At 36.7% G+C, this 17,759-nt stretch overlaps 1 protein-coding gene across 1 annotated transcript; it reads right to left on the reverse strand.

Moving 5' to 3' along the window:
* Positions 1–6,950: 6,950 nt before the first annotated feature.
* Positions 6,951–10,045, reverse strand: LOC131644559 (probable serine/threonine-protein kinase PBL7). The gene is made up of 5 exons (XM_058915092.1): positions 9,749–10,045; positions 8,406–8,596; positions 8,113–8,302; positions 7,618–8,009; positions 6,951–7,463 (listed from the first exon to the last, which is right to left on the reverse strand). The coding sequence occupies exons 1-5, from the start codon at positions 9,849–9,851 to the stop codon at positions 7,197–7,199; spliced, it is 1,143 nt and encodes a 380-aa protein (XP_058771075.1). The 5' UTR covers positions 9,852–10,045; the 3' UTR covers positions 6,951–7,196.
* Positions 10,046–17,759: the final 7,714 nt, after the last annotated feature.

Consider the following 17,759-nt stretch of genomic DNA (forward strand, 5'->3'; position numbering starts at 1 on the left):
TTATCATCTTCTACTCCAATAAGGTAGAGTCCCGCACATTCCTTAGCATTGCCAATCTTCCTCCTCGAATCCAAATCTTGAAATTCACATTTGTGCGGAAATAAATTTAATGACACAATTTGAATCCTCATTCAACTTACTAATTGACAGCAAGTTGAAATCTAACTTTGAGACATATAACACGGACTCAAGGGTAATATCATTAGATATAATTATAGAATCTTTAACAGTCACTTTGGAAGTAGTCCCATCTGCTATACGAACGAGAGTCGTCATAACAGGGATTGTAATTGTGAAATACACTAATGTCCCCTATCATATGATTAGAGGCTCCAGAATCAACAATCCAGAAGCTTGGTTTTTGGTGATAGACATGGAGAGCAGTAGAAAAATTACATTTATGGGCAAAAGTAACAGTAGAAGAGTGTGTACGAGTATTTTTAAGAGTTTGTTGGAGCAACTTCTAAAGTGTATCCATCTTCTCTTTACTGAATGTATTGGACTCTGATGCATTTCCAGATTTGATTTCATTATAAATTGTTGGATGAGCGCAGTTATCCTTGTAGGAAGCTTCCAATCAGCTGGTTTTCCATGTAGTACCCAACATATCTCTTTTGTATGTCCTGGCCTATTGTAGTGATCACACCAACTTCTGTAATATCAAGTTTCTCCATATTTACATGAAGCACTTGTTTTGATGAAGTCAACATAAATATCAAAAAGATGAGGAAAAGAACTATGATGGCAGTTGGATCAAATTTGCAACTTTAATGAAGATTAGCTTTGTGATTGATCTTCAAAATATTGGATAAAAGCTAAACTTTAAACATTGATATTTTAGTGCTCAAAATATTACACATTTTCATACACATGCATTACCCTGCATAAAATATTCTTGCATTTTGTTTCAAGTCATTTTCAAAGATTTTTTCACTTTTTGCTTAAGAGTAACCGTTTACATGAAACTAAGTAACCGGTTACCTCAACTTGGAAGTGGCTTCTTTTGCGTGAAAATGACATTTTTTTAGGTGAAGTAACCGGTTACCTGAGCAACATTTTCAAATTCCAGTAGGCAACGTATCAGAGTAACCGGTTACCTCATTTCAAGTAACCGGTTACCACTGAACCAATGTGACATTTTCTTCTGTTTCAAATCCAAACGAAATGAGATTTTATATCCTTGACCATTGCATTGTTTGGACATTTTGCAACCTTTCTAAAGGACATATCAGATTTCAATTCTTCACCTCTTTCACACAATTTACAACCTTTATCTCACAAAAATTTCAAACAAATTGTTCCATATATTTAAACTTTCATTGAGAAATTTTCTGCACATTGTTCCATATCAATTTCAGAAAAACATTCTCATATATTCATAAACCTTAAGCACTAATATATCTTTGTGAATTGTTTTTCTTGAAAAAGACGATCAATCAAGTGATTGATACATTGTCATTATTATTTCAAACTCTTATAAAAATTTAGAATACATATTGTAACCTTTCTGTCAAGGATTGTTGGAGGCAAGAGAGTCACTTTGAGAGGATTGTTCTCTTAGTGGACTTAGTGTAAAATCCAAGAGGATTGTTCTTGGTTTGTCTTGTACAAGTTACCAAGTATAGTGAAATCTCTTACTGCGTAAGGGGACAGGAGTACTCTCAGATTGTGAGGGGAACTAGGATATATCCTTGTGTCGTTTATTGTTCTGCATTTTACTTCTTTCTTAACATCTCCATAAACCAGAAAAATAATATCATCATCACAAAAAAAAATCGATAAAACTTTAAAGTACATAATTTAACCCCCCTCTTAGGCGCAATCCGAACTTACAACTTCTAGTCTTCATATTTTTTAAGTCCCTCTTACTGCTAGAGCAGAACTTAGATTCTGTTTTTCCAACATAATTTTTCTTCTACTTTCTTCTCTCCCTACTTCACCAAAAGCTTCATGAATGTTGGGAAGAGGTTTAGCTGCAAGTATTCTTCCTTTTACTTCATCTAGATTCTTGTTCAGTCCCAACAAAAATTGATAAATGTGATCTTTCTCTATCAATTGTTTGTACAGTTTTACATCTTCAGGATTCTTCCAACTTATGTCCTCGTAAGAATCAAGTTATCGCCAGTACCTCGTGAGAGAGTGATAATACTTTGTAACAGACACTGGTCCTTGTCGCATGTCATGTAAGATACTTTTTATGTCAAATATGGCTGAGGTGTTGTCCATATTTGATTAGGTTTCTTTTACTACATTCCATGTCTCCGGAGTAGTAACATGATACATGAAGTTTTCTCTAACTTCATTTGTCATGGAGTTTAACAGCCAAGACAAGACCAGACTATTTCCCGCTTCCATGTCTGATGGGTTTGGTCTTCTTTCTCGGGCCTTTTGCATCGCCGGTGATGTAGTCTTCCTTCCCCTTTCCTTTAAGGAAAATACAAAATGACCTAGCCCATTGTAAATAGTTCTCGCCATTAAATTTGTGGCAAATAACTGGGAAAATTGTTTCATTCAAACCGGTGATATTGTTTCTAGGCATCCCAACTGTGTCGTTTTGTTTTGGATATGTGGTAGAGTCGTGCTCCTTAGCCAGAGAGTTATTCTTGGATCAAAAAGTTGTTCTGATACCATGTGAAATGTTATTTTATTTCTCTTGCTGTAAAATGTGTTACATAGAGTGTATATATACATAATAGGAAGGAGACATAGTAATATAATAATTAATTCCTATGTATACAAAAGGAAATATTTATGAATGTTGTGGTAAATAAATAAGATATCAATCTCTAAATTACTATCAGTTAGTCATCATTGGCAGCTGATTACCATGATATGTCATAAATGGTACAAATCAATGGATGATTTGAAATTAATACCCTATTCATATTCAACAAGGTTGACTGACTACCAAGGTACTCAGACCTATGTCAATTTATTGTAATAGATAATTACATATTCACACTCACACCAACTTATTTTAATAGATAATTACATGTGTTTATGCCTATATTCATATACCAATTTATTTTAATAGATAATTACACATGTTTATGTGTTTATGCCTATATCCATATACCAATTTATTTTAATAGATAATTACATGTGTTTATGCTCATATCCATTTTACTTTTTTATTTTGTGTGCAAGTATCCACTTAACATGAGTCCAATTATTAACTAGAATAGTAAGAGAGTGTGTTTTTGTTGGAGTATTTAGTTAAGCCAACCACATACTTTAACCTTGATAATAAAATTGAAATTTATTTCCCTACCCATAGATGTTCTCCCAAATACTAACGAAAAGTCAAAAATACCCTCTGAGTTCGGAGATGCATCTCCAGACGTCCAATTTTCACATAAAATAAGCGCAAATTTTTGAGCTCCCCTCAATATGTCAAATTTTGATTCAGAGATGCATCTCTGAATGTGTTTTAGGATTTATCGCAGATGCCTCTCCGAATTAACCCTTGTTTTCAAATTAAGGGAAGCTTTTCGAGATGAATCTCTGAACGCGTTCAATGTATATATAACACATGCCAGACCCTCCATGTCCTCCTTCTTTATTTTTCTAAATATTTTGCATCCCCCATTGGAGCTCTTGAGCAAGCTTGTGCAAGTATACTTTAAGCAGCAAAAGTACTTCTTCAATCTTTCCAATCCTAACTCACTTCACATACTACATTCAACATTGTTCATATTCATCAACACTTTTTTGAGTAAGAATGTCATTTATTTTTTTGACTTTTAAATTATGTATTGGTCAAATAGATTATTTTTTATGCATTAGATAATATTACATTTCAAAATAGGTAATGTTACATACATGCACTATGATTTGGTTTCATTTTTGCTTGTTAGGGAAAATGTAGAAGTTGTTTCTGTTATTGAAGCAAAACACAAGTTTTTTCGGAGATGCATCTCTAAATTGGGCCCTTTCTGATTTTTGGAGATGCATTTTCGAATTGGGTCATTTTTGTTGCAAAATTAAAAACTAATGTCTTTTTCTCATTTTTTCCCCAGAAAATGGCTGCAAACAACAACGACAAAATGGGACTCGGACGTGAAACCCAACACGCGTCGGTTCGCCACTAGAGGGCTTGACTTAAAAATGAGTAGGAAAGAGCTAGGCGGAGAACCGTCCTTAGGACTCATGATGGGGTAGCCTCGAGTTCTAGGAGCCTCCTGAACATGGGTCCTCATTCTAAAGGCACGTCTCCCCTGATCATGTTTTCCCTACTCACGTACACCTGGAGGAAGCTCCTGCTGCACATAATGGTGTCCATCCACTTGCAGACTCTTATCTAGGAGGGCCCATTGATACCTTATTACTGATATACTACATAGACCATGTTGTTCCACATGTCGGGGCCGGATAGGTATATCTGTTAACAATTGTTATTTTTCTATTTTAACCAAATTCAATGCGACTGATATTGTTATGTTTTCTTTTTAACATGATTGCAATTGTTTGAAATCTGTTAACTACAACAGAAATATTCACAACCTTTATCAGCCTAAGGATTTGTGGTTCCAAAGTGTCATCAGATACTCCGGTCTTGCAAGTCTCTGTTCTTCCAGATACAATACCATCAACCATGGCATTCAGGGGGCTTTTGGTGAGATATGACATAAATAAATATCATATTTCCATTTCCCCATTGGCGAGATGAAGATTACACTAGATGACATTGCTTGCCTTCTACACCTTCCCATCAAGGGAAAATTACTTGATCATTTTAGGATCAAGCACGATGAGGCCCAGGAGATGATGGTCATTTATTTGGAAGTTGGCCCAATGGATGCCCTGATGCAGTGTGAGAACACTAGAGGTGCTAATGCCAAATTTTCATACTTGAATGAGCTTTATGAACAAAACTTGAAGTTGGTCAAGAAAGTCGACGACGATGAACTACAAGTTACCTACCACCAGGAGTGTGCTTTAAGGTGTTTCCTCTTATTCTTGGTTTGCACGTCTATGTTTGTAGACAAAAGTGCAACTATGTAAATGTGGCATACCTTAAGTATATCATCGTCTTATCGGCCATTCACGAGTGAAACTAAGGGGTCGCATGTTTGGTATACTTGTACTCCAAGTTAAGTGAAGGTTCTCTTTGAACGACAAAGCAAATGACAGGCTCCTGCACCTTCTTGACACTAATTTCCATAGCCAATATTAATTTAAAAACAATTTTTTTTACATTTGTTACTAATGTTTTTTTCTTATTCATTTTAAGCGATGGATCCCATCTCACTTTCACCCCATACACTGGTTTGAATATCAACTAGGATATACTGAGGATTACCCATGTGCTTGCTTTATTGCCCGCATAGAAGGAATAATGTTGTGCGGCCATTGCATGTGTATATTGACATGACTCAGCATGATGACATTGACTGGACACCATACACCACTCACACCGGGAGACTATTGCCTTCGACCTCATTCCATATTACTCTAGATGACTGGCATGTGGGAGTAATTTGATATACATGTATCTGTCGGAGCGATGCATGTGTTAGTTTGGATTTGTTTAGATCATTCAGAGTTCCCCTTTGTGGTTGTTCCTATCAAATCGTCTGCACACATCTAGATGACATACTGACAGTTACGAGAGTCATCTGGAACCAGAGGAGTATCATAGTATGTTAGCCACAAATTAATGGCATTATGCTGAGGGTTATATGACTTGGTTCTATTTTGTGTCACACCCTGCCATGACACCAGACACTTCTTGACGTCCACCTAGGCATGCTCAAGAGAAGATCCTGGAGAATGAGCAGGCCAAAGATGACCATGTCGTTGATGTGTTGTCGATATGTCCGAATATCATGCAGATTACATATGAGGACATAGAGTTTGGGTTGTTTGAGAGAGATGGTGATGATGCGGTTGCCCTAGCACGTTCCATTTTTACTGAGAAAGAATGACTTGGGTTACCAGCAGCAGAGGACGAGCCAGGGGGTTAAGATTAGGCATACACAGTAGGTTGTTCATTTTTATATATTTTTGGATGTTTTACTAGTATTTTCCTTACTTTGAGAATTATGTTTGTAATATTTTGAGATGTTTTATTAATTAATGCATTACCTTATTTTGAGATCTTGATGTTTGAATCAAATTAAGGATTATGACATTGTTAGTCGGATTAAAAAGAAAAGTACAAACTTAGACAATATTTATGCCTACAATACATGCAGGGAAAATTTCGGAGATGCATCTTCGAATTCACCTCAGAAATATTCGAAGATGCATTTGTGAACCAAATTTTGGCAAAAATGATTCATGGCACGTTTAGAGATGTATCTCCGAATATTTCTGAGGGCAATTTTGGGTTTTCAGACGTGTGACCCGCACCATAAGGGTGCGAAAAGAATATGCTTAATAAAAATATGAAAAGAAAATCCTCCGAAAAAGCTTGGACGTCTCGAGCATATGCCTTTCCAACGATAGAAAATGTAGGTGATAATTTCAGGGAAATGGTCTTTCCAACCTTAAATGAGCATACTACACCCTTGAAAATTCGAATTTACCATTCCTACGCCCAGAGATGCATCTTCAGACGCACCTAAAATGCATACAGAGTTACATCTCCAGACCAAATTTAAATAGAACAAGGGTTTCTCAGCAATTTCGTCTTAGATTTGTGTGAAAAAGGTGTGTCCGAAGTATCTCCGGAAAAGGTGTGTCCGAAGTATCTCCGGACGCTAAAGACATTTGAGACTTTTCTTGGTGGTATGGTATGAGATAATTCAAGCATCCTCTAATTTTGGATTTCTATACACAAGCTAGGATATTTTAATCCGTACTTAAGCGTGTGTTTGAAAATCCAGATAATTTGCAATTCTCGTGATCAAGAATCGTGCTATGAATAATGTGTTTCATTTCATGAGCAATTCCACCATATAAAACAATCAATTACAAGTTGTATAGAAAAATTGTAAATAACCAGATTAACTTTCAATCCATTAATTTACTCTTATATTAGAAATTTATGGAAGAGTCCTGAAATACTATCTTCTGTCAAAATGAAAACAGGATCAATTCTGTCATAAGATACAAAATTTCACAAGATATTTCAACTTTGCTATAACCCGAGACTCAGAGAAAAACACCATAAATAACACAAATAGTATTAACATCTATAAGCCCTATATCTTGGAGTATGCTGTAAGAAATATGAAACTTGCATCTGACTATCAAACTCCCCTCCTGTTTCGAGGAGGAGTACCAGAACCGAGGCGAGAGCTTTGTACCGTCTGTGTATTCGGCTGAAAGTTTTGGGAAGCAAGGTAGCTCAAAGCTGTCACAACATCGGCTATAACTGGACGCATATTCGCCTGCTCCTGAACACACATTGCTGCTACAGCAAGGGCTTGGTATATCCCTCTTGAAGGATACTGGCCTTGGAGCATTGGATCAGCCATTTGCGTGAATTTTCTTCGGTCTTTAAACAAAGGCCTAGCCTGCAATTGAACGAGCAATATCATCCGTCTTGTCAGAGTTTATAGGATATGCAGGACTTCATCGCTAGAACGTCCCGATAAAAAGAATTTGTTTTTACGAAAATAATCTATTGACAAGGGGAAAATGAAATAAGAGGATGATTGTAAATCTTACCCATGCAACAAGATTCTGCTCTGCTGCACATTTTGAATTGTCAATCGCTTTCCTTCCGGTAATTATTTCTAGAAGAACGACACCAAAACTATAAACATCTGATTTCAGAGTCAGTTGACCTGTCATTGCGTACTCTGGAGCACAATATCCATAGGTTCCCATAACCCTTGTTGATACATGGGTGTTTTCCCCGACGGGGCCAACTTTAGCCAAACCGAAATCAGATAACTTAGGATGATATCCTTCACCGAGCAAAATGTTGGAGCATTTTAAATCTCGGTATATGACGGGCGGGTTAGCTTTATCATGTAGATATTCTAACCCTTTTGCTGCCCCGGCCGCTATTTTCATTCTCGTGTTCCAGTCAAGTCGTTTCTTGCCAAGAGAAACATCTGCAAATCAAACATATGTCTCCAAAATCAAAAAAAGATAATACGGCAAAATTAGAAAAGAGAAAAGATACGTATGACATGCAAATTTGAAATATTGATATACCATGTAAGTGGTCTTCCAAGGATCCTAATGGCATATATTCGTAAACTAGAAGCCTTTGATCTCCATCAGCACAATAACCAATCAGGTTGACAAGGTTAGGGTGGTGAAGAAGACTTAACATCAACACTTCAACAAGGAATTCTCTATTGCCTTGTAGCCCGTTTCGGTCAAGTTGCTTAATTGCAACGGTCTGCATTCAATTCAATATAAGAAAATATTAAGTCTTTCGTCAACTCTAAACGCACAAGTTTAAAGCTCGGGAAAAACAAAATAATAATGAGAAACGTATTCACCTGGTTAACAGATTCCAAATGCCCTTTGTACACTCTGCCAAAGCCTCCCTCACCCAAAAGACATTCTGCTCTAAAATTTCTAGTAGCAACTGCTAACTCACGGAAAGGGAACGTTTGTGCGGCAATGTGTTCAGAGTCGCCATTTTTAGAGGAACTTCTGGAATTCACAGATGAATTCTTCTTTAATTTCCCTGCACTCAATTCCACAGAACAATGATTTAAATAGGCAATAGGGTGAAGCACAAATCATAGCAGGTTTAAATTTCACATCTAAAACCAATTCATGTTATTGCAGTGTCCTGAAATAAAAAATGAATACGCCGCATGATTAGTTTCTAATTCACAGAAGGAATACAAAACTGACTTTGCCTCAAAAAAGGGATAACCCAGTAATACAAAGCTACTGCCATGGAATGGACCAAGAGAAGGGTTGGACTTGGACCCATACTAGTCGAAAACAAACAAACTTTGACTTAGTGATTCGACTATCAAGAGACAATTTTCCAATAGCAAAGAAGAACATCTCAAGAGTCGTTATCTCTCTTATTACTCACTGCAACTGCAACTGCAAGTGGGACTTGCAACAGTTTGATGTTAAAAGTCCTTTCTTCATTAAGATTTTTAGGAGTGTTTATAAGCTATGAAGCACACGTCAGCGTGTGATACCCGAAAAAAGTCAGTGTGTCCAGCACGCCGTCCGTCAGTGTCCGACACTTGTATGAGTATGACATATGTATGACACGTATCGGAAAAGTCGGACAGTCCCAAAAAAATGTTTTTTTTTTTCTTTGCTTCGACACTTTGAATCAGTGTGTGATACCCCTATGACACTCATACATTGTATATCTGATAACTCAGATAAATATTTCAAATAGATTTGCTACCCTATTGACAAAAATTCAAAAGATACCTCTCTAATTCCATAACTCCCTATTTATACAAATACTTACCTAATTACACAAATAACCAACTAACTAACTCACCTAACTAATTCTCCTAATCTAACATACAGCTTTCCATCAATTAATTCTCGAAAAACCACATTCCATTTTCATTCAACTTTTATTAGCTTAGACTATCATGTGCTGTGAATAAGAGTTTTACTTGAATCAATCAATTCCCAATCTAAGGCTAAACCCAACAAAACCAAAAATGCACAAAATCTACAAATTGGGAAAACTAACACAACTTCTTAAAATCCAACACATCAGACAAACATAAAATACCCCAAATAAAACATGAAACAAACTAGATCACGTTATGACAAACATGGGTATATCACAAATCATGGATCAATTTTTCTCCTTCTTCCCAACACAAACAAAATCAACACGACCACCTACCTGTGTTGGCTTTGATCGAATCCCGCATATCTTGCTCTTCCTCCAATTTCTTCTTTATCTTCTTCTTAGTGTTGGAACTTCCAGAACATGGAATCCAACCCATTTGATTTTCCTCTTCTCTTTCAAAGAAAAAACCAAATGGGTATCCAAAGAATGAAAAAAAATTCACAGATCACTCAAAATTCGTAAGAAAGGGAATAACTTTTTTTCTTCTCTTTGTCTCTCTCTCTCTCTCTCTCTCACTTGATGTTATTTTCAAATCGTGTCTTTATGTGACTATGTCAATTTGAATTGGTCTACGGCCGTTAAATTATTGTTGTTAGTAACTTATTGTCAACAGTAAAAAAAAAGTGATTTTTTTCGAAGTGATTTTTAGTATATTTAAGGGTGAAATTTCGTCATTGGTTTCTTTATTGTCGGAAAAATAAGACAGCATCATTGGTTTTTTTGGTTTAGTTGTGTTTCACTGGATCCAGGGAGAAACAGAGTTTAAGATCTATAAACGATGTCGTTTTGGTGTTGAATAAATAATTGCATTTTGGACACATGTATGTCTTGTTACTCACTCCTATCAATTGTTTATATGAGTGGAATCTGATAACATGATTGCTACTCAACACTACTTTCATTTCATGACAGGACCTCCTATTTTTAGTAAGTAATCAGTTGAACTATAAGTTTTGTCAAGAAGAAATAAGAAGAAAGAAATCATTTCTCCCCCATCCCATTTTGTTCATAATGTTTCACAACTTCTATACATGAATTAAGAATTGAGTCATAACTTTAATACATTAAGAAATATGAGTAATCTTTTATACAAAATTTGTATGTTTTGTTTTTGTTCAGCAGTCAAATCAAAGTTTATTGATAAGTCAAGATGTAGAGTTTTGGATGGTTCTGAGTTTTTGATGTGGCGGAAAGGAGGTTGAGCTGCAAGGTTAGCACTTCAACGTTCAAATACATATGAGAGTGAAAATTTGTGTAAAAAAACGAGAATTAATTTGAATATATGAGAAATTGTGTGTTTTCCTTTTTAAATATGAGAAGCGGTTAGCAACTGAAAGCGTCACGGTCGGCCGTCAAATTGATATGGACGACTAGCAAAGTTCTCGCGTGTGGAATTGTCTGCTCAGAGGAAAAAAGAGACTACGTGTTTTGCATTTCGTCTTTCTTATTTTGCAGTTGGATCTTTGCTCTTTGGTCCTTATGGACGCCCTAAAACAGTAGCCCTACAAGCCCCTTTTTACTACTCCCTCCGTCCCATAATGAGTGACCCAGCACACCATTTCACACAGATTAAGAAAATGGTATAAAAGTAAGAGAGAGAATATCGTTTTTACTATAGTACCCTTATCATGTCTTGAAAATGGTGAAATTTTTATTAATTAGAGGGTAAAATTGGAAAAAGTGCATTGGAAATTGAAATGGGTCATTCATTTTGGGACACCATTTTATTCCAAATGGGTCACTCATTATGGGACGGAGGGAGTACTTTGCAGGACGAGGGTTTGTAATACATTCCTTTGTCCGGCCTCTAGATCTAGAGATGTTAAAAACTTTTGATGGGACGTCATCGCCTTTGGGAACATGTGCATTAAATATCATTCTTGTAATAGGTAATGTTTTGCTGGTAGCGATTGGCGTGTGTCCCTACGCTAGTTAGTGATGATGTTTCCCCTTACTTAGAATACTAAAGTGTTTTGAACCGTTTTTCTAGGAGATCTCAACCATTGGTAGGGTGTAGTGATCATACTATTCTCGGTGGTTGAATAGGGTATCATAGGCTCCTAAAGCACCATATTGACCTTTTTTGTCGTTAGTGACACGAGAGTTTTTTTTTTCCTTTGTCATTTTCTTCGCGAGCTTCTTCGTTCCAGTGTTTGATCAAGTCAGTACAATCTTGTTCATTGGTATATGTCATGCATATTTGATTGCTCTACCTTATAAGCTTCAAATTTCAACATTTTTCTTTTTGCTTCTGCTTCTTTTATCTAGGGTTTTTAGGATAGTGAATGTTTCATCTTTTACCTTCTTCCCTGGGAGATTTCTTCTATTGTTGGAGTCTTCTACCAAGGGAGATAGTGTTTGAGCTCACTTGTTTACCACATTTTATCTCATTCGTTTTTCTTTCATAACACACTTAATCGTGAAGATTGTGTCAACTCGACAGGAAGCCAATAGGGATATCTCAGGTGATTTGGTGGACCAAGACATACTAAAAATTTCATCATATTTCTCTTGCGAGGGTGTTTTAGATTATACTTCAATTGATGTGGGTCATTCATTTGAATGGGAGTGTTTTCTCCAGATGAAGATAAACAGATATGCAACCAATATGGTGAGTGTGTCATCACCTTCCCTAAGTGTTTATTTTCCCTTGTAGGCTATCGTCTCCCCTTCAATGAGTTTGAGGTCAACATAATGAACCACTTGTTGTTTTCCCCATCGCAGCTACATCCAATGAGTTGGTGTTTGTTAAAGTTTTCCAGTACTGGTGTGAGTACAAGGGAGTAAGTCGACAGTGACGCCCATTCTTTCCTCCCTTTGAAACTCAGAACAACCCAAAATTATGAGAATGATCCAGGCTTACTCTCCTTGAGGAAAAACATCATATACTTTAAAACCTATTTTGACAACGTGAAGAATTTCAAGGATCGCTTCTTCCTAGTTACTCCTCCTAATGAAGAAACTAATGCAACAATCTGCAAATTAGAACTTGGTTTTCCACCTGTGTACATATATTTATTCCATAAGTACTAGAGCTAGAGCCACTTCTTGACAGGGGCGAAATCCTTTGTTTACGATGAGGATGAATTGTCTCAGGAAGAGTTATATATGAAGAACTAAGTGGTGGCTTTCTACAGGGAGCTTGTCTACATCGGTGGCGGTGTTCTGTCTGATGTGGCATCTAGAAAATGAATGAAGAAGTTCATTCAGACTCGCAGCTTGTGGATGCCTGATCGGTAAAATAGCAAGTGTACTATTTTGCCTCTGTAGTAATAAAGGGAAAATTCCCCGAATATCGAATCTCAAGGACTGCTTGACGATACAGAGTTTTATCAGTATTTCAATTAAACAAAAGTTCAAAAGGTTTGGTTGGTTTTGCAATTAAATTAAATACGCAGAATAATAAAACGATGAACAGATATGAGTAGATTGCTAGGGACGGTGAATGATTCTTCATGCAACGAATTTTTTGTCTCAATGCAACAACATGCTTTTCATAGTTAATTACCGGTTCTTCAGAGTATCTAATCCTAAGGCCTTAGTGAAGAGATCTTTGACCTCACAACCTAATTACTATGTCCATAGATAATTACGGTTATGATCAAGCATTCCAATAACAAGAATTTTCGGTTACAATATGATATCCCTAGTCCTAGGTGTAGCGGGGAAAATCTGAGATCAGAGCCATAGGATTGACTCGACTCAATATTTTAGTGAAAGTCGCCACCGCGCTTTATTGTTTCCAAAGGAAAAGGGAAAAGAACGAATAAAACCCAAAGTTTTGTTTTTAAAACAAAAAGAAGAGATCTTAGGTACGGGTGTTGTTTATACAAGGGGAAGGTTTTAAGCACCCCTCATATCTGTGGTACTCCACAGGAACCTTTTTGAAAATCTGTGTCGTGTGTGCTAAAAACGGTTTGTTTTATTTTTTAAAATAAGCTCGGCAAAGCATTAAGCTTTGTGCCTACATACCTCCTCGGTGCAATGGAGAAGTCAGAGCTAATGTAGTTCCGCTTAAAAGGAAAACATTTTAAAAACGAATAAACACTTTATCGTCGTCGGAGAGAAATACTCAGCCATTGATCTTGAGCATGAGAACAAATGAGTTCTTTGCATCGCAAATGAAAGAAGGGCTCCAACTCGGATAAAATCAACGGGTATGCCACTATCTCTCTCACGCGGAAAAGATCTCATTATATCAATCAATTTCAAAATCGTGGGATATAACCACTCGTTTCGACAATTAACAGTGTCTAAACTTTTGAAGAAAAAGGCCACTAAGGGAAAAAGATATTTTTTAAGAAAGGTTTTGAAAAGATGTTTTACAGACATAAGAAGGTTTTTGCAAAAGGGAGAAGATTTTGAAAATTTAAGAATGGGAGGAGATGAAGAGGCTATCCTATTGCGTAAAATAAAAGCTAAGGAAAGAAACGGTCTAACCGAAGAAGAAGCCAACACTTGACATTGTGAGTCAAGGTAGATTTCTCATCCTTTGGACTATTAATACCAAACCATCACATTACCACTTGGGGATCCAGATGGACTTATTATCTTAGCACCATTTCGCATTAAACACATTAAAATTCTGACGAAAATCGGGCAGAGTAACGGCTGTTTTCGGGTAAAATCCTTATATCAATGCCTTGGAATTAACCATCAAGGGCTTTCAAGGAAATACCTGCACATACAAACAAACAACAATCCAATGCCAGACAGACAGAATAACAGCAGAGTAACAATATCATGAGGGTCCAGAGGTACTAAGTCCATAAGTCCGAATCTCCAAAATGCTAGGGATAGTAACCAATAGTCCAAAAGAGAGTCTTAGGTGTTTTTTAGATTTTTGTTATTTATTAGTGTTTTAGCATAAAAGTAAAGTATGGTCCAAGTGGACAAAAGAAAAAATAGCGGAAGCATAAACATAGTGTCCAAATGGACAAAGAGAAAATAGCGGAATATAAATGTCCAAATGGACAAAGAGAAAATAGCGGAATGTAAATATGATGAAATGATAAAATAAAGCGATAAAGCGAGAAACATAAAGAGCAATATAATAAAGTGCGGAAATTAAAGTCAATTGTTAGATGTTAAAGATAACCATCTTGAAACTTGTCAAGTATGTTATCAAAGTTAGTAATGAAGATCGATGGTGAGTAAAGGATGTTCTCGGATTTAAAGTCAATGGAAACTTTATCAGAAGCTTGATAAAATCATAGCGACTACACGATAAAACCTCCATAAGTCTTAAATCAACCGCATACAATTCTCTTCCATATTTGATCTTTTTGATTCGGGACACGAAATATTGCGCTATGTTAAGCAGATCGCCAAGTGATTTATGTAGAAATCACCCTACAACGAGGCCGGTCAAAACTTTATGTGCTAATGCATGCGAGAGAAGTGATATGTAGATCACTCTCCGAAAGCAATACCGCACGAAAAGAAAAATAGGGAGCGATCTCGTCTTTACCAAGAATCCATAAGAATTCTCAAGGTGTTAAGACTTTCATCGATCAAAAGAAAAAGAAATAAAGATGGAACCACATCAAAGGCTCCTTTCATCCATAATTTCAATCACTTAATATTGCGGATTTGGATTCTCATCCTATCGACGCCCTAAGTCCATTGAAATTAGAGAGAAATTAGGCCTCTAACTTGTGATTCAAAGAAAATATCAAAAGAAAGGAGTAGAAGATGAGTTAGAACCAAAACAAGCTTTAAAAAGGCAAAAAACAGAATTCTGTCAGCGTGCAATTGATTGCTGTTTTGGTGCAATCGATTGCACTGCCTGAATTTAGAGAAAAAACAGTTGGTGCAATCGATTGTTGTTTTGGTGCAATCGATTGCACCTTCTTCAGTTTTCAAAAAAACAGCAAAGCAAAGGGAAAAAACTTGTTTAAACATAAAACCAAACACCTTGTGATCTTGGATCAATTGTACACGAAAATGCATCAAGTAAGCAAGCAAAACTCATCAATATAGCACCAAAGGTGCATCAAGCATAAACAACAATGGATCACATCTTGAATTATGGAATGGATCTAGAATTTTACCAAATCTTTCACAAACTTTGAATCTTCTTCAAGAACACACAACCACAAGCCTTGATCTCTCACAATTGATGAAGAAAGTAGTGTTTATGTTGAGGTTTAGCTCTAAATTAGTGAGGTTCAAGATGTGACTCACTAATTTTTATGGAAGAAGAAGAAAGCTTTGAGTGAGGGGTTTGGAAGAGGTGAGGAGAGAAAGAGCAAGAGTTTTCTTGGCTATCAAAGCTTCAAGAAATGAATTTGCAATAAGTTGTTTTGGCTATCAAAGCTTTGAGAAATGAATTTGCAATAAGTTTTTTGGCTATCAAAGCTTCAAGAAATGAATTTGCAATAAGTTTTTTGGCTATCAAAGCTTGAAAAATAAAGAGGGGAGTGCCTCAATTTATAGCACTTAGGCTTGGGAAATTTTGTGGCTTGGAGTTAGGATTGGAAAATAGAATTAGGCTTGGGAAAAGGATTTGGAGCCAAAAATGAAATCCAATGGTCTTGATGCAATCACATGAGGGTTTATGATTAAATGATGTAGAGAATCAAATGTAAGAACTAAGTCATGCTTCCCATGCTTGCAAATGATGTCAACACTTTCAAAAGCTGAAATTTGCCTTCATTTTTCCAAATTCGCACTGGTGCAATCGATTTACACTTTATGCAAATCTATTTACATAGCTGAAAAAGGCAAAATCTGGGGCAAAAACAGTTATGCAAATCGATTGCTGTCGTATGCAAATCGATTTGCACTGATGGCAGAAGCAAATCCGGTGCAGAAACAGTTGTGTGAATCGATTTACACCTTATGCAAATCGATTTGCACAGTATAAATGTTGAAAAATGCTCCTTTGATGGATATTTTGACTTGATACCTACAAAACACAAACATACAAAAGCACAATGCAATATTTTTGGTATTTTGGTTAGTAAAATAATATATACAAGACTAAAACATGGGTGCTCGATGATTCCTTTGCAGATGGATTGAGCACAACATCACAAGCAGATCTCTAAGATGAAACTCTTGATTGATGATTGGTATACAAATGATGTGTGATCTTAGGGTCAAAAATTGGGGTATGACAGATGCCCCTATTTAAGTTTCTTCGATTCGGAGATACGATGATTGGAAATCTTCGTTTTGACGAAATCGAAGAGACTTAAATATATAAAACACAATTTTTGAACCTAAGATGCTATGCAATGTTTAATGAATGCATATGATGAGGATAAAACATGGCGACACCGGGGAGGAAAAGGAATTCCACTAGGGAAACAAATGTCTTGCGGGCAGAACTCCACTGGGGAAGGCAAGACTTTGTTGGAGAGACGAAACTTTGGTGGGAAAAGAAACTTCTCTGGGGAAACATTCGCACCAGAGAGGTTAAAGCATCACCTTTCGCTGGAGGTGAGAAAATGGGCATCCTCTTTCACTGGGGATGAGAAAATATGCATCCTGAATCAGAATGCCAATCTTCTGTTAACAGAAAACACACCATCGTACCACTGATGACATGAAGAGATGTACCGCCGTACCACTGACGATAACACATACCAACGTTCCACTGAAGGTGAGCTACCAACTCAATAGTTGAAGGTAGAAGAAAATCGAATCACCGCCTCAATGGTTGACGATAAGCTACCAACTCAATAGTTGAAGGTAGAAGAAAATTGAATTACCGCCTCAAGGGTTGACGATAAACTGCTGAGAACAATCAATTGTCGCTAAGAATATGGATCAACTTCTTCTTTAATCAAGGACATGGCTTGAGAAAAGGAACTGGATGCAAACTGTCACTTACACTGAAGCGACTTACCATTTGCTGAGCTTCTTCCATTTGGATGCAAACTGTCACTTCTGATGAAGGGACTTACCATTTGCTGACTCTGCTGAGGAATCTTTAAGCAAAACGAACTGTCTTCATGAAGAAGGTTGCCATTCGTTATCTCAAAGGGAACAAACTGTCTTCTGCTGAAAGAGACTGCCATTTGCCGACCCTGTCGAGAAATCCTTAAGCGGAACGAACTGTCTTCTGCTGAAAGAGACTGCCATTCGTTGACCCATCTTAGGAAAAAGTGAGCAAACTGTCTTCTAATGGAGGAGACTGCCATTTGCTGATTTTAAAATAAGAATTCTTAAACGAACTGTCTTCATGAAGAAGACTGCCATCTGTTATCTCAAAGGGAACAAACTGTCTTCTGCTGAAAGAGACTGCCATTTGCCGACCCTGTCGAGAAATCCTTAA

Source organism: Vicia villosa, linkage group LG1, assembly GCF_029867415.1.
Source record: "Vicia villosa cultivar HV-30 ecotype Madison, WI linkage group LG1, Vvil1.0, whole genome shotgun sequence".
In the NCBI taxonomy this organism is placed as follows: domain Eukaryota; kingdom Viridiplantae; phylum Streptophyta; class Magnoliopsida; order Fabales; family Fabaceae; genus Vicia; species Vicia villosa.